Source organism: Canis lupus, chromosome 16 (assembly GCF_048164855.1).
Source record: "Canis lupus baileyi chromosome 16, mCanLup2.hap1, whole genome shotgun sequence".
Lineage (NCBI taxonomy): Eukaryota > Metazoa > Chordata > Mammalia > Carnivora > Canidae > Canis > Canis lupus.
This window is the reverse complement of record NC_132853.1, coordinates 55324485-55347096: the sequence shown is the minus strand read 5'-3', so window position 1 is coordinate 55347096 and position 22612 is coordinate 55324485. Positions and strand designations below refer to the sequence as shown.

At 43.0% G+C, this 22612-nt stretch overlaps 1 protein-coding gene across 2 annotated transcripts in view; it reads right to left on the bottom strand.

The window, feature by feature from the left end:
* Window positions 1-14616, bottom strand: part of RAB37 (RAB37, member RAS oncogene family) — a 54977-nt gene extending 40361 nt beyond the window's left edge. The window contains exon 1 of one of the 2 annotated variants that reach the window (XM_072781485.1): window positions 13841-14616. In XM_072781485.1, the coding sequence (XP_072637586.1) occupies window positions 13841-13912 (72 nt within the window). In that variant the 5' untranslated portion in view covers window positions 13913-14616. The remainder of the gene's footprint in view (window positions 1-13840) is intronic. The other variant, XM_072781483.1, reaches the window with a different exon arrangement.
* Window positions 14617-22612: the final 7996 nt, after the last annotated feature.

Below are 22612 nucleotides of genomic sequence, written 5' to 3'. Positions count from 1 at the left end.
ACGATAACCTTCAGGTTCCCAATGTGTAATAGCATGGGTCTGCACCCATATCTCTCCAGCAGATACCATCTATCTCTGAGAGGTCCCTTGGAATTACCACTCACATGCCCCAGAGAAGGCTCCTTCAAGACTTTTTTAAAAAGCAAAATGCTTTTTTGTATGTATTTTTTGTTATGGTATTCTCTGTGCCTTTTAATAAGCTTCAACATTTCAGAATTACAATGAATTTTCATGTTCATACAATGGGATACTATACAGTCATTAAAAATAATGAGGGTGAGGGACACCTGGGTGGTTCAGTGATTGAGCGTCTGCTTTTGGCTCAGGGCATGATCCCAGGGTCCCAGGATGGAGTGAGTCCTGTATTGAGCTCCCTGTGAGGAGCCTGCATCTTCCTCTGTGTATGTCTCTGCCTCTCTCTCTCTGTGTCTCTCATGAATAAATAAATAAAATATTTTTTTAAATGAGGGTGAAATGTGAATGACAAAATGCCTGTGAGGTAGCTATGAATATTTACAGCCTACCCTGAACAATGGCGGGAGGGGGGGTTAGGAGTGCTGACCCCGGCACAATTGAAAATCCACATATAACTTTCGACTTCCCTCAAAACTTAACATCCTAGTGTACTGTTGACTGGAAGCCTTATTGATAGCTCGGTTGATTAACACATATTTTGCATCCTGTATGTATTACACACTGTATTCTTTCAATAAAGTAAGCTAGAGAAAAGAAAATGTTATTAGGAAAAATCATAGGGAAATGCCATACCGTACTATACGGTATTTACTGAAAAAAATCTGCATATAAGTGGATATGTGCAGTTGAAAGCCATATTGTTCAAAGGTCAACTATATATATATTTTTTTCAGAGAGTAATTCCATTTTTATTTAAGATATGGGTTATGAAACAGCATCACAAGTAAGTTTTGTTCTGCATTTCACACATTTTGTAATTAGATATTAATAATAATGACTCCTATGATTAACCAATAACCAACAAAAGCTGACTGTTCAACACAGTGCTTAAGTCACAAATGCAAGTCTCATTTACTTCTTCCCCAGCCCTATGTAGCAGACACCTGCCCCTGAGGCTGGGGCCTCCCCTGTCCACCTTTGGGTTCTGATTTGCCTTCCATGACATGCTTCCTGCTGCCTATGACCCTTGCAGATTGTTCTTGCAAGTGAATGCTATTGGTGACACAGTGACAGCCCTGTGGCAGGGGTGGGGATACTGATCACCTCTTTGCCATTCTGCCCAGAGCATGAGATAACTTTTCTCTATCTCCTCATGGCTCATCTGAAACCAGGCATGAGGTTAGATCAAAAGAAGGGGATGTGCCCAAAAGAATAGCTCAGAACTGTTGCCCAGACCTGGGTTCAGACCCTCCAGGGGTGGTTGTTGTTGTTGTCCTTCTCCTTCTCCTTCTCCTTCTCCTTCTCCTTCTCCTTCTCCTTCTCCTTCTCCTTCTTCTTTCTTCTTCTTCTTCTTTTTTAAGTAGGTTCCATGGACAGCATGGAGCCCAACTTGGGGCTCAAACTCACTAGCTTGAGATGGAGACCTGAGCTGAAATCAAGAGTTGGACACTCAGCTGACTGAGCCACTCAGGCACCAGGATGCTCCAGGGGTTCTTATTTTACAGCAGCAACAGTTACATAATTTGGGGTCCAGCACAAAATGAAAATATGGGTTTCCTTGTACAAAATATTGAGATCTCAAGATAGTGACAATAGGGCATTAAACCAATCATAGGGCCCTTCCCAACATGGAGCCCCATGTGACTACGCAGGTGGCACACTCATGAAGCTGGACTTGGGAGGCTCTTGTCTCAATTCTCATCTGCCCTTGTGTGGCCATAGACTGCTCATGCCTTACTCCCACTGGAAAAATTCAGGTGTCTTCACACCAACTGACCCTGGTCCCAAAACCAGGGGGAAAAACTTCCCTTCATTCCAACCTTAGCCTTGCATCCTGTGTCCTCATCCGCTGCCCCTACTCTGACCTCCTCCAGGGGTGGTTGAAAGTTGGGTCATCTGTTTCCCCTACAGGAAAGTCTATTCCCACCCATAGGGTGAGGTTTGGCTCCACAACCCCAATAAGCTTTATAGGGTGACATCAGTTCATTACCTAAGTATGGCAATTAATAATCTAAGTCTGGGTATCCAGTCTTAAATGACACCATGTATGGGACACAAGTAGCCCAGTTTCAGTGGGAGAGTGACAAGTTCAGTTCAGCTCTCTCAGTTTCTTCTCATTAAAGATTTAAAAATACTGGAAAAAGAAACAAAGGGGGTGCCTGGGTGGCTCAGTTGGTTGAGTGATTGACTCTTGATCTCAGCCCAGGACTCGATCTACACTGGGTGGGGAGCCTCCTTAAAAAAATTGGGACCCAGATTTCCCCAGAATTACCATGGGGTCCTCTTGTTTTTGCATGACTAGCCTATAGCTAACACACCCTCATTTTCTTTGGAAACCACTTTCTTCCACTCATGGCTGATAAGGCTTGGGTGGGACTATCTCCTCCTCCAGGGGTGGGCGCATGACTCATTTCAGTCAAATAAGTATTGGATCTAGGACTTTAGTGGAAACTATCAGCCCTGATGCTGTGACTTGGAGCTTCTGGCCATCAGGTGACCCCATGAGGAGAACCCTACCTGTAAATAAAGTGGAGTTAGAGGGAAGACTGTTGAGAGACAGAGACAGATGCCATTGTTTGAATCCCTGGATCCAACTGAGCAGCATCTTCAGGTTTCTCAGTTACATGAGCCAGTGGATTTTCTTTATGTTTAAGATGGTTTGACTTGGGTTTTGTCACTGGCAACCAAAAGGGCCCTGACCAAGAAAGTTCCCCCTTGACAGGCAACAATGATACCTGGGCCACTTATGCTGTGCTATGGAAATCAGACGAGACAGTTTATATGCAAGTGCTCTGCAAACTGTAAAGGGCTGTTTGAATGGAATGACCAAGGAAATACAGTTGGCAAAAGGCATAGCTATGATATAAGCCTTTTTGTTTTTTTTTTTTTTTAAGCCTTTTTGATATAAGCCTTTTTTTTTTTTTTTTTTTTTTTTTTTTTTTTTTTTATATCCCAGGTCCCTTCTCTTCTTTGACTAATGATCTGCCTCTAAGCAAATCACTGAACAGGCAGGTGGTGAACAGGGCAGGGGATAGACAAGGCAGGGGGTGGATAGGTCAGGGGATGGGCCAGACAAGTGGTGGTCAGACACTACTCTGTGTGGCCTTCTCATGTGTTTGTGGCACTGCACTATGATGTCTGGAGGAGACTGGGCTCTTTGGGCATGGGGGAGTGAGAGTTCTTGAGGGCATGACTGCAGAGCTCACCTGGCCCCTGCCTCTGTCTTTCCCAAGCCTCTCTTCATCAGCCAGCCTGTCATCCCCCAGGGTCAGAATCCCGGCGTTTTTTAGTTTGGATGTTTATCATCTCAGATCTTTGGAGATGTTCAGGGAAGGGGTCCCAGCTTTGCTTCTCCTTATCCAACTCTGCCAAGCTTGGGCCATAGATCTTTACTCCAGGCACTTCTCAGAAATACACTGGTGAACTCCTTACTGTCTTGGACATAGACTTGAAGGGATTCCTGTCTTGGGGGCCCAGAGCCTTTCTGACCTTCAGTGCTGGCACTTCCTCCTGGAGCTGTGGATTTTGTAGCCTTTCAGATCAGTCCCTGAGTCAGGACTCAGAACTTGGTAGCTAGAGGGAGCTGTAAACATTTGACCTTGTCCCCAAGGGCCCACTTCTCACTTCCCATGACCTTTAAGATGTCTTCATAGACACTGAAGCTCATGTGTCATATTGAGCTGAAGTCAGATGTGGCCTGAGTCATCTTCATGCCAGCCTAGTGACCCGCCCAGCCTGCCACACTCAGTTTCTTGCGGGGTAGGGAATGGGTTCCCAGGGCTCAGAAACACATGGTGCCCAGCAGAAGTTTGTTAAATTCATTCTCAAGATTCTCAACCAGTGACATCTGATTTCAAAGGGTGCACGTGGGCTGGGGTGGTGGTGGGATATGAGGAAATGGCCCCAATCACTTTTTTTCTTTCATGATTCTTTCCCCTAATACCAAATCCCTAAGGCCCTGACAAGGGCAGTAAGAGAAATGAAGGCAGAGAATAAGGTGACAAATGTTGGTATGTCTGATGGAGGCTCCTGAAAAGGGAGCATTCCCACCCTCTTGTCTCCAACCAGGTTGAGTCCTGGGCATTCTCAAGCCCAAAAGCATGTGGTTCCTAAAGGAGCACAGGAAATGAGAGAGAATAGCACACCCCTTTCCCCTGGCACTAGGGTTAAATACAGCTGGGGGTGGTGGTGGGGCAGGGTAGAGAGGCCCCAAGGTAAAGGGCTGCAGGAGTTGTACATCCGGGCTGTACTCACACTGTAGCCAACCATCATACTATATCAGCCTGGTTTCATTAAATGTCTGAATCTTCCAAGTCTTTTCCCGGATTTCATGCTTAGCAAACAATCCCCTGATTATAATGTGGTTTGACATCTAGCACAATCCATCAGTCTTGTGAGTTTGATTAACAGGAGCATGCCTGGAGTGATGGGTCTACTCTTGTGTGAGTGAGCAAAACCAGGCTCTAGTCCTACAGAGCTGGGGGCTACACACTGGACTGCTGTTGACACCCTACATTCAACTGCTGTGACCCCTTCCTCAGCAATGTGACACCCTTGGCAAAGATCTTTACCCTCTCCTGACCCTATCTGCTTGGATCTCTAACTGTTGATGTTAGAGTCTGGGCTCTGTCACTTATTAGCTGGGTGACCTCAGACAAGTTTCTTAATGTTTCTGTGGCTTGTTTACTCATCTTTTTTCTTTTATTTTTTAAGACTTTATTTATTTATTTAGGGGGGAGAGAGAGAGAGAGAACCTCAAGCAGACTCCATGCTGAGCATGGAGCCCAACACAGGGCTTCATCTCATGACCCTGAGATCATGACCTGAGTAGAAATTAAGAGTTAGATGGTTAACTGACTGAGCCACCCAGGCACCCCTCATTTACTCATCTTCAAAATGAGATTAAAATCGGAAAAAATAAAATAAAATAAAATAAAATCGGGTTGTTGTAGGATTGAATGTAAAGGGCTCAGAATAGTGCCTGGCACATAAGTGCTTTTAGGGGTTTGCTGCTATTATTGAAATTCCCACAATACTTTCCTGCTGTGACCTTGAGCAAGTAACTTAATTTTTTTTTATCTGGCCTCCACTCTCTATTTACAATATGAAATTAGTATTAACATCTCCTGGAAAAAGCATGGAGTATTAAGTGTTATAGTATATATTAAAGTATTTAATAACTTTAAAATGCTCCACTGATGAACCATTGTTAATTTTTATCACTTGTTACTAACAACTACTAGTCTCACTGGGTCCCTCTAGATTATAGCACAGAGAGGATTTTATACTTTTTTCCTAATATTTTATTTATTTATTCATGGGAGACACACAGAGAGAGGCAGAGACACAGGCAGAGGGAGAAGCAGGCTCCCTGTGGGGAGGCCAATGCAGGACTGGATCCCAGGATCCCGGGATCATGAACTGAGTCAAAGGCAGACGCTCAACCACTGAGTCACCCAGGCGGCCCGATGATTTTATACTTCTTAGTTCACAATCTGTGAAACCTGAGAAGGGGACCAGAAGAAGGGGGAAGAATCTGGGTGAAGATTATGGCTCCCCCCCTGCCCTGCCCCCACCGGCAGAAGGAGGAGGATCCTGGGGGTCTGGAGGGGGTCTCTCTCCATCTGAGCTGAGTCTACCAGCAATGTCATTCCTTCTGAAGGTTGAGGCCTTTTTAATGCGAAGTTGGAAGGGGCTGGAAAAAGCTGAGTCTACCAGTTCCTCACGGTCCTCTGGGGGTATTGCTCTGACACATGGCAGATCTGCTTTTTAGTAAGCAGACTTCCTGGGAGTGGTATGGATGCAAAATTCAAAAGGCAGAGGGAGGAGGAGGGGGAGGGGAAAGGTTTGCTTTGCCTTTAAAAGGCCCTTAACAGGACAGATGGGTGGCTCAGCGGTTTAGTGCTGCCTTCAGCCCAGGGCGTAATCCTGGAGTCCTGGGATCGAGTCCCCTGTCAGGTTCCCTGCATGGAGCCTGCTTCTCCTCTCTCTCTGTGTCTCTCATGAATAAATAAATAAAATCTTAAAAAAAAAAAAAGGCCCTTAACAGGGTACCTGGATGACTCAGTCAGTTAAGCACCTGACTCTTGGTTTCAGCTTAGGACACGATCTCAGGGCCTTGGGATTGAGTTCTGCATCATGCTTCACACTCAGCGAGGAATCTGCTTGAGATTCTCTCTCCTTCTGCTTCTTCCCCCCTCTCTCTCTTTCTGTATCAAATAAGTAAATAATTTTTTAAAGTTTGCTATTTGCATAAGCACAAAGTATTAAATAACACCTTCATGTGGATGTGTCAAAACTGTCTTCTAATAAGCAGAAATACAAATAATAAAGGAAGGAGTAGACCTTGGCATCAAGGTCAGTGAAACAGGAATTGTCTACTAGGGGATTCATGAGCTCTGTCTGTTTTAACAATTATTTTCATAGGACCTTGCTATTTTGAGGAGCAGGGTGAGGTCTGGGGAGCTTTTTTTTTTTTAAGATTTTATTTATTTATTTATTCACGAGAGACAGAGAGAGAAAGAGGCAGAGACACAGGCAGAGGGAGAAGCAGTCTCCATGCAGGGAGCCTGACATGGGACTCGATCCTGGGTCTCTAGGATTGTGCCCTGGGCTGAAGGCAGTACTAAACCTCTGAGCCACCAGGGCTGCCTGGTCTGGGGAGCTTTTGACTGGCAGGGTCAGGTAGGGGTTAACACATCCAGAGCTATTGTTTACTACTGGCTTGGAGCTCTCTCACTTGGCCTGGGAAAACCTACTCTGGTTGGCTGGTGGGAAAATGGTCCAGGGTTGCTCCCAACTGGGGAAGTGCATTGCCTGAGTGCTTTGCAAGTTGGCAAGGGAGCTGTGAGCTCCATTCTCACTCGCCATCTCCAGAGACTGCTTTTCTTGCTTGAAAGGGGAGGCCGGAAGCAAGGAGCACACTGGGATAAGTTTAGAGCCACTTCAAATTTCCCGTTTAACAGTTCCCTGGCCTGGTGCTGGCCTCTGGCTGTTTACTTCCAGAAAAGGTGGGTTTCCTGCCCTCAAACTGAAGGAAGTCAAAGCCTCTCCCCAAAACAGCTTATAGGAGGGAATATTTATTAGCGAACCAACACTAGAAAATCTCAGATATTTTCTCCCCAAAGACACAGGAACTCCAAATTAGAGAGACAAGTGCTTGGGGAGGAAAGCTTGAAGAGTTTGGATGTTGGACAGATTCAGCTTCATTTCCTGCTGGGTTATCCAAGAGAACCAGTCAGCACCACTCCCCAAGCCAGCTGCCTGCTTGGGATCTGGCAGGATAGACAGATTAGTCAAAGGAGTCCAAGATGGCCGGAGATCCTCAGTGACGTAACACACACTTCATTTATTTATCTGAAAGCCTCCAGAGCAAGCAAGAAAGGAAAACAAGCAAATGGAAACATTTGACAGGGAGCAGCTAACTTTTCCTAGCTTTTTTGTTTCTGAACTGAGGACGGAAATCTCGCAATACTGGAGCTAGTGCTCTCACTCTGGTTTTACACATTTTTTCTTAAAAACAAAACAAAGCAAAGGCAAAACCCAAACCCTGACACTGCTTTTTTGAGGTACAATGAACTCACCTGAAAGTAAAATCTCAGGATGTCTGGGTGGCTCAGTGCTTGAGTGTCTGCCTTTGGCTCAGGGCATGACCCCAGAGTCCCCGGATAGAGTCCCATATCAGGATCCCTGCATGGAGCCCGCTTCTCCCTCTGCCTATGTCGCTGCCTCTCTCTTGACTAAATAAATAAAATATTTGAAAAAAAAAAGAAAGCAAAATCTCTTCACCTATAGGGTACAGGTTTTCCTGTAGAATTGGATTCCTTTACTACAAATTTGTGTTCCATGAGCATTGTTTAATTGAGAAAAAAAAGTCCCTGAGGGATAAAGAACGGTAGAGGGAGACAGAATAGTGGGTATGGCCTTTTGCAGGGATGGCTCTTTCCATGGTAACATTTTCTGGCAGGGAAATAAAATGCTGCTGAAACCAGAACTTTCTCCAGGATCAGCAGGCGATGGATGACCCATTGGGAGAGCAAGGCTGGCTGGTGTGTGGAACTCTGGCTCTCTTAGATATTAATTCTTAATCAGAGGCCATTTCAAATTGAGGTTAGAAGTAACCCTTTCTTCCTGGGTTATCCCACTGTACCTTCTTATACCTTTCTTCCTGGGTTATCCTTAACCCTTTCTTCCTGGGTTATCCCACTGTACCTTCTTATACCTTCCTTAGGGCATATCTGAGACTCTACACAGTATTATAGTAATTTATGTGCATGTCTTATAGCCACAAGCTTATTGAAAGTGGGAACAATTTGTGTGTGTATGTGTGTGTTTTCTTTATAATACCCAGCATAGGTTCTCACACTTGGGGCATGCTCAGTACATGGTTGCTGAATGAATAGGTAAAGTGTGTGGACCACTGAGGGGTGTGGAAATCACAAGATGAGCAGTAAACAAGGGACAGTGCAAGTGAAGAGGGGGCTACTAGAGATGAATCTCTTGCCTATCTTACTCAGGGATAGAAGATATATTAGAGCAGAGTCAGAGGGAACAGAAATCCCTTGTAGCACGGAGGTCTTTATAATTCAATTTTTTCCAGCAAGGACCAAGCCCTGGATGAATGGATAAGCAGTCCACATCTTTCTGCCCCCTGGTCAATGGTCTTTCTGAGATACTACAGAGGAGAGAGACTTTGGTTTAGTATTTAGTTTCTCCTCTTGGAAAAACAGTGGCATGTAGGTGTGTATCAGAGCACTGGTGATGGTGAATTAGGAAGTAAGCTCTTGAACTGAAGTCTCTGTGTCCTGATTCATTAGCATCCAGGGCAAAGCTCTGTGATTCACTTTTCCTAGAGTTTACAGTCAGACCCTGGCACAGCAAGAATCAAATCTGTGGGCTGTTCCAGAGCTTTCAAGTCACACCATTACCCTTGATGGTTCTCAAGACTATACTGGTAGCAAGAGAAGGCTAGGAGTTCTCTTGGCAAAAGAGCAGCAAGGTTGTTCACATGTTTTAAATTATTTAGTTGCATCAAATATTCAGTTTTGTGAGAACAACAGCAACTCTATTTAAAAACATCATCAAGCATGTGATGGATGAACTCAATGTTTCCAAGCAGTTCCCAGCTTCCAGCCCACACTCCAGGAATATCCTAGGAGTTACTCAGGCTCCTCTGGGTCACCCTCTAACTCTTGGGACTAGCTCAAGTGCAAGTGCCTTTGAAGGCTGATGATATGTGGCATGTTTTTTTTTATATAAGCGAATTTTAAGAAGAGGTTTTATTGTGCCCCATGCTTCACCTTCCAGAGAAAGGAAATATTCAATTTAGGACGTCAGGGTTAGGATGTTCACATGGGAATCTTGATGGTGGGTGTGTGAGATTAATTCCATAGGATTGTGTTCCTGAAGAATGTGTGTGTGTGTGTGTTAAGATTTTACCTATTTATTTGTGAGACACACACACACACACACACACACACACACACACACACACAGAAAGGCAGAGACACAGGCAGAGGGAGAAGCAGGCTCCATGTAGGGAGCCCGATGTGAAACTCGGTCCCGGGTCTCCAGGATCAGGCCCTGGGCCAAAGGCGACGTTAAACCATTGAGCCACCAGGGCTGCCCTGTGTATGTGTGTCTGTGTAAGGAGCTGCAGCTCTTCTCACAAAGATTCATTATTTTATTTTATTTATTTATTTTTAAAGATTTTATTTATTTATTTGAGAGACACAGAGAGATAATAAGAGAGAGCACAAGTGGGGAAGGGGAGCAGAGGGAGAGGAAGCAGGCCCTTCTCTGTTGAGTGGAGAGCCCAATGTAGGGCTCCATCCCAGGACCCTGGGATCATGACCTGAGTCGAAGGCAGATGCTCAACCAACTGAACCACCCAGGTGCCCCAAAGATTCATTAGTTTAGGTGACACTCAATGTGACACCTATTGAAGTTGCTCTGAAGCCTGAGATATGTGCCCTAATAATAACCACCATTTATCAAAGGCTTCCTATATGCCAGAGAAATATATATATTTATATCTACATATTTACATTATATTATCTAGCATTTTCCCTCAAAGACAATAAGCTAGGTAATATTACTTCTATCATATAGATAAGAAAAAAAGGCTCATAGATGTCATTCAAAGTCATATCAAGGTCTGAATGATTTCGAGCCTAGAGTTTTTATCCATCATACAGCAATGTCTCTTCCCTATGAGTTTCTAAAACTATCCCTACATAAAATCCGCCATCCCTGATAAAACATTGAATGATACTTCCCCTCTATAAAGGTAACTTCTGGGGAGGAGAAGGGGGAGTATGAGGAAGGTGTGTGTATATGGGGTTCCTGGGAAGCTGGCAAGATTCTATCTCTTTATTTTTGGAGTGGTTGCACAGAGGTGCTTACTTTGTGATAATCCATCAGGGTAAACACATATGATTTGGGATTTTCTTGTGTTTACATCAACAAAAAGTTTATCTAAAAAAATCATTCTCCCTAGCAGCTAATTTGGAGGGAAGTCCTGCTTCCCATGGCCAATATGTTCAAATGAATCAACAAGAATTTCTTGGATTCTATTATATGGCAAACTTAAAAATAATATAAATATATTGATAACTTACCCCTTTCCATAAAGGTAGGTGGATCTTACGTGGATCACATTAAAAAGTCGTTCAGAATAATAAAATCATATTAGGAGGAGGTGATCAACATAACATGAAAGGACAATTTTCTACATGCATGTTACTTTGTCGGGCACCACAGAAGGTGTAAGTCCAGCTTCTTCTCTCAAGATGCTCACAACCAAGCTGAAGAAAACAAACATTCACTAGTAGTAAGTAGACACTTGTCTTCGAATATATTGGAAGTTGTCGGAACAGGCTGTCTCCCACTTCGATGATAAATAAACCCAAAGGCAGTGAAATTCTTTTGGGGGGTACATCCTATATTTCATATGTGGGTAATTGAGGTGGTAAAGACCACACTTATCAATAATTTGAAAACTTTGACATCCAAATCTTAAAGTGCCAAAATGAATGTTTACATCTTTATAAGATGGGGTTTTATTTTATTTATTTTTTAAAGATTTTATTTATTTATTCATGAGAGACCCAGAGAGAGAGAGAGAGAGAGAGTCAGAGGCACAGGCAGAGGGAGAAGCAGGCTCCATGCAGGGAGCCTGATGACATGGGACTCGATCCTGTGTCTCCAGGATCAGGCCCTGGGCTGAAGGCGGCGCTAACCGCTGAGCCACCCGGGCTGCCCAAGATGGGGTTTTATTATTTTTTTTTAAAGATTTTATTTATTCATTCATGAGAGACACAGAGAGAGGCAGAGACACAGGCAGAGGGAGAAGCAGGCATCATACAGAGAGCCTGACGTGGGACTCGATCCAGGGTCCCCAGGATCACGCCCTGGGCTGCAGGAGGCGCCAAACCGCTGCGCCACCGGGCTGCCCAAGATGGGGTTTTAAAAAAGATTTTATTTATTTAGTCATGAAAGACACTCACAGAGAGAGAGAGGCAGAGACATAGGCAGAGGGAGAAACAAGCTCCATGCAGGGAGCCCAATGTGGGACTTGATCATGGGACTCCAAGATCACACCCTGAGCCAAAGGCAGACACTCAATTGCTGAGCCACCCAGGCATCCCTGTAAGATGGTTTAACTTGGAAAGACCCATATATCTAATTACCAGGGTGTTTTGTAACTGCTCTGTAATTATGTCCCTTTGCTTGCATGCACTTTCTACTGGGTCTAGGTTCACAACCTCAAAGAACACAGATCTTACTCTAGTTTATTTCAAACTGCACCATTTTAAAACTTCCTGGCTGGGGCAGTTGTTATAATTTCTCTCTTTCTCTATACCTTAGGGGTTCAGGGACCTGGTGGGGGAAGTCACATGGACTATTCAAATTTACAGATGTCAGTAGTTGATTTTCCTTCATTTGTGTCAGAAATAGCCAGGCCCATGCATCTGAAATTTTATTGTGCATATTTATTTTCTAGAGGTCATTTTAAAATACAAATTAGATTCAGTGGGTCTGGAATGGGACCTGAGATTTCACATTCTTTTTTTAAGAAAGATTTTATCTATTCATTCATGAGAGACACAGGCAGAGGGAGAAGCAGACTCCTCTCAGGGAGCCTGATGCAGGACTCAATCCCTGGACCTGGAATCATGCCCTGAGCCGAAGGCAGATGCTCAACCACTGAGCCACCCAGACATCCCGAGATTTCATCTTTTTTAAAAAAGATTTATTTATTTACTTTAGAGAGTGTGCAAAAGAGAGCACAAATGGGAGAGAGAGGGAGAAAGAATCTCAAGCCGACTCCGCACTCAGCATCCACCGTAGAGGGGCTCCATTTCATGACCCTGAGATCACTACCTGAGCCTAACGAAACCAAGAGTCAGAAGCTTAACTGACTGTACTACCGAGGTGCCCCTCACATTTTTAACAATCTCTCAGGTAATGCCAGTGCTGCTGGCCTGTGGATCATACTTGTATAGAGAAAAAAAGGTATTAGATTTGGAGTCAGAATTTCAGGCTTTTAGTACCAGCTCTGCCATTTACTATCTTCTTGGACAAGATACTTTGCCTCTCTGGACTTTGGTTTCCTCAAATATAAACTTGTGTTATAGGGGAAAAGGGTGAATCAGCTTATTTAAAAGCTTGCATTCATGAGATTTTTATTATTTATTTGTTTAAAATTTCTTTGTTTATTTAAATAATCTCTATGCTTAACATAAGGTTCTAATTCAGGACCCCGAGATCAAGAGTCACATGCTTTTCTGATTGAACCAGTCAGGTGACCCACATTCATGGAATTTTTAGAGTGACATTTAGATTTAAATAATCTCCAAACATAGAACCATATACAGCTTTTCAGGGATCTAACAGATAAATTGATATTAGCAAAGTAGGATAAATAAGGACTCAATGAGGAGGGCAGAGCAAGGTGTGAGGAGCAATCCATGACTTCTCACGACAAATATAAGGCTCTGATTCTTTTGAAGTGATGGATTTTGCATTAAAAAAAACTTGCCTAGAGAGAGACTGCTACTTTTCCCTAACAACCACTTCAAGAGAAAACCTACATTGAGAATTGGGTTGCATAAGAAATTTGAATTAGAGGAGCAACGGATGAGTTAGAGCTTTGAAATAAGCGAACACTTTCAGTAGGCTGAATAGTAGCTGGAAGGCAGCTTTCTGGAGCCCGGAGGCAGTCTAATTTAAAAATAGCAGTTTGTTTCTGCTGTAGATCATTTCTGTGATCATTTCACCCAGGAATTCTGGTCTTTGGCCACAACGGCCAGATCTGATCAGGGTCAGAGCTTGGGAGGCAAGGGTGGGAGGACAGACAGCCTCCTCCCAGAAGGGTCACGGTCGGCCAGGGTGCTCAGAGAACACGGGAGTTCAAATGGATGAGAGGCAGGAACGAAGTGAGTGAGAAAGGGACATAGGTGAGTTACATGAATTGAAAGGAGCTCCTGATAATCTGAGCCTCTGAAGTAGGCCCCTCCCCCAGTGTTTACGCATATCTGTTTTGAGCTGCAAACAGGATCAGACAGAAAGCGTTCCCATGCTCGCAGATAAGGGCTGGTTTCTCTTTAAGTCCCAAAGCCAAGTCAGGGGAGCGGAGAGAACTCTTGCTGAGCACCCTCTCCCAGCTTTGGGATGGGGGCGGGGGGCTGCCGGAGATTCTTACCTTATGCAGGACGTGCTCATTGAAGTCACGGCTAGTTCCCCGCTGGTAGGAATCCAGTCTTTGCTGGTCCATGCCCGGCGTGGAGCCCAGGGCTTCTCGCCTTCCCTGCGTTCTGCGTCAGCGCTCCCAGGCTCGGCTGGGTGCGGCAGGCTCGGGTCTAGCCCCGCGGGCCGGGCCGCACCCGGGTTCAGCACTGGACAGCTCCCGCGGCGGCGGCGGGAGTGGAGGGTCGGGTGGGGGGCGGGCAGGCCCCTCCCCTCCGCAACGTTTCAGCACCAGGAACAGCGACACGTCCCTCTGCGCCTGGGACCGGAGTTCCGAGATCCCGTCCGCTCAGAATCCCCTGTCTTGTGACTCCAGGTTGCTGGCAGACAAGCACGATTGCGGTGTAGCTTAGTGGTCCGCGCTTATCTGTTTCAGCTACCGCACTTCGGAGGCTCAGAGTCCGGCTGCGTTCCCAGGGCATTGCGGTCCCGGGAGCTCACCCTTCCTGATTCTCAGAGAACGAGCATCCCGGTCATACCACGCAGCTCAGCTCTCCTCCCGCGTTTGCAGGGGTGAAGTGCTGAGGCTCTGGCGCAGCTTCTCTTTTGGTCCCTGGACAGCTCCCTCCATTATGTATGAGGTTCACAGATGATGGGGCTTGCGAGTCCTTGAAGTCCTGAATTACTTTGCAAAAATTCTGCTTAACCACCTTTTCCCTTTTCTAGAGCTTAATTACAATCTCCAGGGTGCTCCTGACCCACAAAAGTAAGGAACAATTGGCCCGGAGAGACAGAATGGTGGTGTGATTAAGAGTACAGGCTCAGAGTTCAAATGTGAGCTCTGAAAATTATTGGTTGTGTAATCTTGGGCAAGTTACTTCACCGTCCCTAGGTGTCCACAAAATAGAGATAATAATTATACCTACACTCTGGTGTTGTTCTGAGGATTTAGTAAGTTAATTCACATAAATAGCCTAGGTGGATGCCTGGCATATATGAAGAACACAAAGAATGTTTGGTATAATGCTCTTGGGGCAGGGAGATGGGAAGCTCTGCCTATCTCTTCTAAACACCAAGGGAGTCCTTCGGCTGGGACCTCCCATTTGCAGTCACATCACAGAAGAGCATGGGACTGACCACCCTGGAAATTGGGGGCTGAGATTTTGGCCTTGGGGGTTATCCTTATATGATGACCCTGGTGTTCAGCAGGCCGTTACATCACTAGGCACAAGTCCTATTACCACTGGCACTGGTCAATATGGAGGGGAAGGGCCAGGCCTAAGGTTAAAGAGTGTGTATTACTCCTGGATTTCAGTTCCTTTTTGACTAGTGGCCTTAGCCAAATCACTTACGTCTTTGGGATTATGTTTTTTTCATTTGTAAAATGGGTAGGGCAATGTGTGCCTATCTTATTGTTTTTTTTTGTGTGTGTGTGTGAAGAGTAAATGAGAAAATGTATGAGAAAATCTTTCTTTTCTTTTAAACAGTGGATCAAATTTCACTTATAAAGTGTTAGTCTTACTGGAATCTCTACACTGTAGATATTCAGTGAGTAGTGATTACATCAACAAAGCCAGATAACCAATGTGTTTATGTGTATGAGATTCTCACTAGGCCTACAATTGGGGTTCTTTTTTTTTTAAAAAAAACAGAGATTTTTATTTATTTATTCATGAGAGACACACAGAGAGAGGCCGAGACATAGACAGAGGGAGAAGCAGGCTCTCCACAGAGAGCCCAATGTGAACTCCATCCTCAGACCCAGGATCATACCCTGAGCTGAAGACAGATGCTCAACTGCTGAGCCACCCAGGCATGCCACAATTGGGGTTCTTAACCTGAGGTAAATAAATGGACTTTAAGGGATTGTGAACTATGAAAACATTATCAAAAGTTTTCCTTATGTGCATTTTTCTGGTGAGGAGTCCCGTAGATTTCATTAGGTTCCCAAAGTTGACATGAAGAGCAATATTAATCAACTTGATCTGATTGATATTTATAAAATACTCCATCCAACAACAAAATGCACATTCTTCTGAAGCTCACCTGAAACATTCACCAAAATAAATCACAAAACCCACCTTAGCAAACACATCTTTTCTAAAACAAAAAACAAAAAACAAACAAACAAAAAAAACCACCTTAGGACTAATAGCTTGGAGAAGTTCTCATCATAACTTTCGCCTAGGCTTCTTCACCATCCATTACTGTTGTAGATAAAAAGGTTCCAGAAGAAGCCAAAGGTTGCTTTGTTTCGAGCCTCATACCTAGGAAGGGTCACCCTTCTCAGAGTATGGTTCTGAGCTCTGAGGATTCAGAAAGATGATTTCATCTGTTTGCTATGGGCTATGAGGAGTACATACCATAGAGGATCCAAAATAATATGGAATTGATGACAGAAGACTTCCGTGAGAAATGATATTTAAGCTGAGATCTGAAGAAAGAGCTGGTGGAGGAAAGGGAGTTGTGGAGGGAGTGGTGGTGTGACTCTAGGAAAAGTGATCAGCATGTGCAAAAATGTTACAGTATCAAGGAGCCAAAAAAAGACCAGCCTGAGTGCAGTACAGGGAGGGAGAGGTGAGGGATGATGGGAGAAGAGTCTAGAAAGGTGGGTGAGGACCAGATCATGTGGACTATGTTAAGGGTTTTGGATTCTGTCCTAAGAGTGATGTGAAGCCATTGAAGAACTTTAAGTAGGGGGGTGACACAGCCAAATTTGAGATTTAAAGATACTATTCTTGTTGCTGTGTGACTTAAGAGCCAAGAGTAAATTTGCTCATTTTTTCTTATTTATTTATAAAATCTCTTTATATATTAAGGACAGCAATCCTGTATGTCACAAATATTTTGTTATGTTCTGTGGATTTTTCAATTGTTTATACTTTTGTTATAAAAGTTATTAAAGTTTTTAATTTTGTTTTTAAATTTTTATTTATTTATGATAGTCACATACAGAGAGAGAGAGAGAGAGGCAGAGACATAGGCAGAGGGAGAGAGAAGCAGGCTCCATGCACCGGGAGCCCGACGTGGGATTCGATCCCAGGTCTCCAGGATCACGTCCTGGGCCAAAGGCAGGCGCTGAACCGCTGCGCCACCCAGGGATCCCAAAATTTTTAATTTTTAAGTTTGGACTGAGCATGAGTAGGCATTAGCCAGGCAGAGAATATCAGAAGGTATATTGTTGAGCAAGCAATAAAAGCAAAGGAAAATAACCACTTTATTGTACACCTAAAACGAATATAACACTGTATGTTAACTATACTGGAACTAAAACAAAAAACTTTAAAAAGTAAAGGAAAATAGATATTCATTAAGGAATATGTCCACTAAAATGTATAGAATAAAGATTAGTTTTCTTCTTTCTAGGGCTATTTATGTTCAAATAACCAATACTACTTTAAAATGGCATGCATTGTGTGATTTCTATTCTTTTAAATTTGCTAAGGTGTGTTTTATGATTTATTTTGGTGAATGTTTCCGGTGAGCTTCAAAAGAATGCATTTTGTTGTTGGATGAAGTATTCTGTAAATATCAATCAGATCAAGTTGATTGATATTGCTCATGTCAACTATATCTTTATTGATTTTCTGCCTGCTAGATGTGTCAGTTACTGACAGAGGGTTTTGAAGTCTCCGACTATAATTGTGGATTCATCCCTTTCTCCTTTTTGTTTTGTCTGTTTTGTTTTGTGTATTTTTACACTGTTTTTAGGTGCATACACATTTCTTGGAGAACTGACTCCTTTATCATTATGTAGTGCCCCCTTTATTATCACCTTTATTGGTGATAATTTTCTTCCGAAATCTTTGTCTGAAGTTAATATAGCTACTCCAGCTGTCTTTTGATCTGTGTGGTAGCATGAAATAACTTTCTCCATTTGTTTCCTTTTTTTTTTTTTTGAGAGAGAGAGAGAGAGAGAGAGAGAGAGAATGAGCACAAGCCGGTAGGGTCAGAGGAAGAGAAGGAGGAGGAGAGAGAAAATCTCAAGCAGGCTCCATGCTTAGTGCAGAGCCTGATGAAGGACTCAATTTCAAGACCCTGAGATCATGACCTGAGCTGAAATCAAGAGTCAGATGCTCAACTGACTCAGTCACCCAGGCATCCCTCCATTCCTTTAATCTTTTTTTAAAAAATATTTTATTTATTTATTCATGAAGGACAGAGAGAGAGAGAGGCAGAGACACAGGCAGAGGGAGAAGCAGGCTCCCTGTGGGAAGCCTGATGCGGGAATTGATCCCAGGATTCCAGGATCACAACCTGAGCCAAAGGCAGAGGCTCAACTACTAAGTCACCCAGGTGTCCCTATTCCTTTACTTACTTTTAACCTGTTGGTGTCTTATTTTTAGTTTGGTTTTTGCAGACAATATATAGTTGTCTTTTTAAAGACAATCTCTCTTTTAATTGGCTTATTAAACCATTCACAGTTAGAATGATTATTGATATACTTGGATTAATGTTAACTGCGTTTATAGTTATTTTCTATTCATTGCCAAATGCTTCTTCCTTCTGAATTCTCCAGTCTTATTTATTTTAAAGATTTTATTTATTTATTCATGAGAGACACACAGAGAGAGGCAGAGACACAGGCAGAGGGAGAAGGAGGCTCCCTGTGGGGAGCCCCATGTGGGACTCGATCCCTGGACCGGGATCATGCCCTGAGCCAAAGGCAGATGCTCAACCACGGAGCCACCCAGGTGTCCCGTATTCTCCAGTTTTAAATGAACAATTTGTATGATTCCATTTTATCTCCTTTCTTAGTACATCAATAAAAAATTCTTAAAATTCTTTTCAGTGGTTGTCCTAGAGTTAACAGTATATATTTTTAGCTAAACTAAATCCACATTCAAATGATGCTATTCCTGCTTCACTTGTAATGTATGTACCTTAAAAGCAGTATTCCCGGGACACCTGCATGGCTTGGTGGTTGAACATCTGCCTTTGGCTCAGGTTGTGATCCTGGGGTCCTGGGATTGAGTCCTGCATTAGGCTCCCCGCAGGGAGCCTGCTTCTCCCTCTGCCTATGTCTCTGCCTCTCTCTCTCCGTGTCTGTCATGAATAAATAAGTAAAATCTTCAAAAAAACCCCAAAACACCCAAAACCCAGTATTCCCAATTCCTCCCTCTCACCTCTTGCGACATTGCTGTCATTCATTCCACTTATTCATATGCAATAATCATTAAACACGTTGTTGCTATTGTTATTTCAACGTTATTTTTTAGAAGTATTAAGAATGAGAAAGGTAAGATTTTTATCTTACCCTCATTTATTAGCACCCCTTTCTCCCTTTCACTTCTTTCTCCCCTTTATCTTCCAACCTCTGTCAGATATGCATTTTAAAAATAAACACTCTGTTTTAAATTAATTTATGCTTTCAGAGGAGTTGCATGAATAGTATAGGGAATTCTTAGATACCCCACACCCCATATCCCCTTCTATTAAGATTTTTACATTTGTCACAACTATGAACCAATCTGATACAGTATTATCAACTGAAATCCATACTTTATTTGTATTTCCCTAGTGTTTTGTTTTTATTGAAGTTCGATTTGCCAACATATAGTATAGCACCCAGTGCTCATCCTATCAAGTGCCCTCCTCAGTGCCCGTCACCCAGTTACCCCAACTTCCCGCCCCCCTTCCCCTTCAGCAACCCTTTGTTCATTTCCCGGAGTTAGTAGTCTTTCATGGCATATTTCCCTAGTTTTTACCTAATATTTCTATCCTGTTTCAGGACCCCATCCAGGATATAACATTGCTTTTAAGGGTTATGTTTCCTTAAGCTTCTTAAGGCTATGAAAATGTCTCAGACTTTGTTTTTGATTGTCTTGATAGTTTTAAGAAGTACTGGTTAGGAGCAGCCTGGGTGGCTTAGTGGTTAAGCGCCGCCTTCATCCCAGGGTGTGATCTTAGAGACCAGGGATTGAGTCCTACGTTGGGCTCCCTGAGTGGAGCCTGCTTTTCCCTCTGCCTCTCTCTGTGTCTCTCATGAATAAATAAATAAAATCTTAAAAAAAAAAAAAGAAGTACTGGTCAGGCATTTAGTAAAATATCCTTCAGTTTGGATTTGTCTGATGTTTTTCTTATGGTTATACTGAGGTTATGTGTTTTTTTGCGAGGAAGACCACAGAGGTAAAATTTCATTATCATATAAAGAGTATGTGTTATAAGTACAACTTATCACTGATGATGTTAACCTGGATCACTTCACTGAGGTAATGTTTGTTGGGTTTATCCACTGACATTAATTCCCTCTTTGACATCCTTTAATTGTTTTGTTTTATTTTCTAAGTTTTTTTTTTTTTTTAAAGTATGCTCCATGGTGGGCTTGAACTCACAACCCTGAGATCTTGAACTCACCCTGAGATCAAGACCTGAGCTGAGATCAAGCATTGTACATTTACCTGACTGAGCCACCCAGGTCCCCATTAAAGTTTTATTTACTTAAGTAATCTCTACACCCAATGTGGAGCTCAAACTCATGATCCTGAGATCAAGAGTAACACGCTCCTCCAACTGAGCCAGCCAGGTACTTCTTCTTTTGTTTGGAACACTTCTTTCATTCTAGAACTAGGATCACAGGGTTCTAGCTCTAGGAGTATCTTGTATGTTCTTGCCCCAACCTTAGAATCAGTTATTTCTTTAAGGATCCCTGGTTCCTTTTATTGGAAAATAGTATTTGGAACCAAGATCTGGATGCTTTATGTGGTCATTGCTACTAGGGTATTGTCAGGTGTACTTTTACTTTCCAAGTTTTTCAACTGATAGAAATCACATTTTAAATGTTATCTTAATTATATAATATGTAACTATCATTTTTTGTAATGTCTTTTTTAAAAGATTTAATTTATTTACCTGAGAGAGAGAGACAGAGAGAACACAAGCAGGGGGAGGAGTAGAGGGAAAGGGAGAAACAGATTCCTTGCTGAATGGGGAGCCCCACGTGGGGCTCAATCCCAGGACCCCGAGATTGCCACCTGAGCCGAAGTCAGCCACCTGGGTGCCCCATATCTTCTGTAATTTTTATAGATTTATTCTAAAATGTGAACCTCTTCCCAAACCTCCAGTATTTAAACTGCTATCATTAGGCAAACATAGTTTACTTACATGGCCAAATAGCACATTATGTTTGCTTGCATTTCATTTTCAACAGCTTATATCATCAAGCTAAAAACTATTAAAATTTAAAAATTTTTAAAAATTAAAACCCCATTGCTAAAATCATGCATTGTTTTATTTATTTTTTTTTCATGCATTGTTTTAATCTGTACTCTGCCATTTTACATATTTCTTGTGTTGTCTAAAGTTTCTGATTGCCTTTCTATTTTTTGGGAGAGGAGATACATACCTTCTTCATTGTATTTTTTTTTTAACACTTAACTTTTTTTAATTTTAAGATTTTATTTATTTATTTGACAGAGAGAGTGTGAGCACAAGCGGGGGAAGTGGCAACAGAGGGAGAGGGAGGAGCAGATTTCCCACCAAGCAGAGAGCCAGACATGGGCTCCATCCCAGGACCCATGACCTGATCTTATTTCTATATGGATTAAGTATTTCCTGTGGCCCATACCTTCCTTTTTCTTGGTTTACTCCCTCAGGAGTTTGGTGTACTTTTCTTGGTTTACTCCTCATGGAAAGTATTTGAGGAGGTTACTTGAGAATGTACCCAAATACTTCTTTTTTAAAAAAATTTTATTCTTATGTAATCTCTACACCCAATGTAGGCCTTGAACCCTGGGATCAAGTCACATGGTCTACTGACTGCGCCAGCCAGGCAGCCTCAGATAATCTTTTTAAAAAGGGGACATGGGAGTCTTTGCATATCTGAAAATGTGCTTGTTCTATCCTTATTCAATTTCAGCTGGATTTGGGATTCACAATGAAGACAATTTCCTGCAAGCTTGAAGATATTACTGAATTGCCCTCTGGTATGCTAACAGGAGGTAGTACTGCTAATTGGAAGTGTTGCTAACAGAAGATCTGTTGCCAGACTAATTCCTCAGATTCGGGAATGGACTGAATTATTATTTATTTTTCTTGGGCAGCTTTTTTTTAATAATAAATTTATTTATTTTTTAATTTTTATTTATTTATGATAGTCACAGAGAGAGAGAGAGAGAGAGGCAGAGACATAGGCAGAGGGAGAAGCAGGCTCCATGCACGGGGAGCCCGACGTGGGATTCGATCCCGGGTCTCCAGGACCGCGCCCTGGGCCAAAGGCAGGCGCCAAACCGCTGCGCCACCCAGGGATCCCCAATAAATTTATTTTTTATTCGTTTCAATTTACCAACATACAGAATAATACCCAGTGCTCATCCCGTCAAGTGCCCCCCTCAGTGCCCGTCACCCAGTCACCCCCACCCCCCGCCCTCCTCCCCTTCCACCATCCCTAGTTCGTTTCCCAGAGTTAGGAGTCTCTATGTTCTGTCTCCCTTTCTGATATTTCCCACACATTTCTTCTCCCTTCCCTTATATTCCCTTTCACTATTATTTATATTCCCCAAATGAATGAGAACATACTATGTTTGTCCTTCTCTGATTGACTTACTTCACTCAGCATAATACCCTCCAGTTCCATCCCCGTTGAAGCAAATGGTGGGTATTTGTCGTTTCTGATGGCTGAGTAATATTCCATTGTATACAGAAACCACATCTTCTTTATCCATTCATCTTTCGATGGACACCGAGGCTCCTTCCACAGTTTGGCTATTGTGGACATTGCTGCTAGAGACATCGGGGCACAGGTGTCCCGGCGTTTCATTGCATCTGAATCTTTGGGGTAAATCCCCAA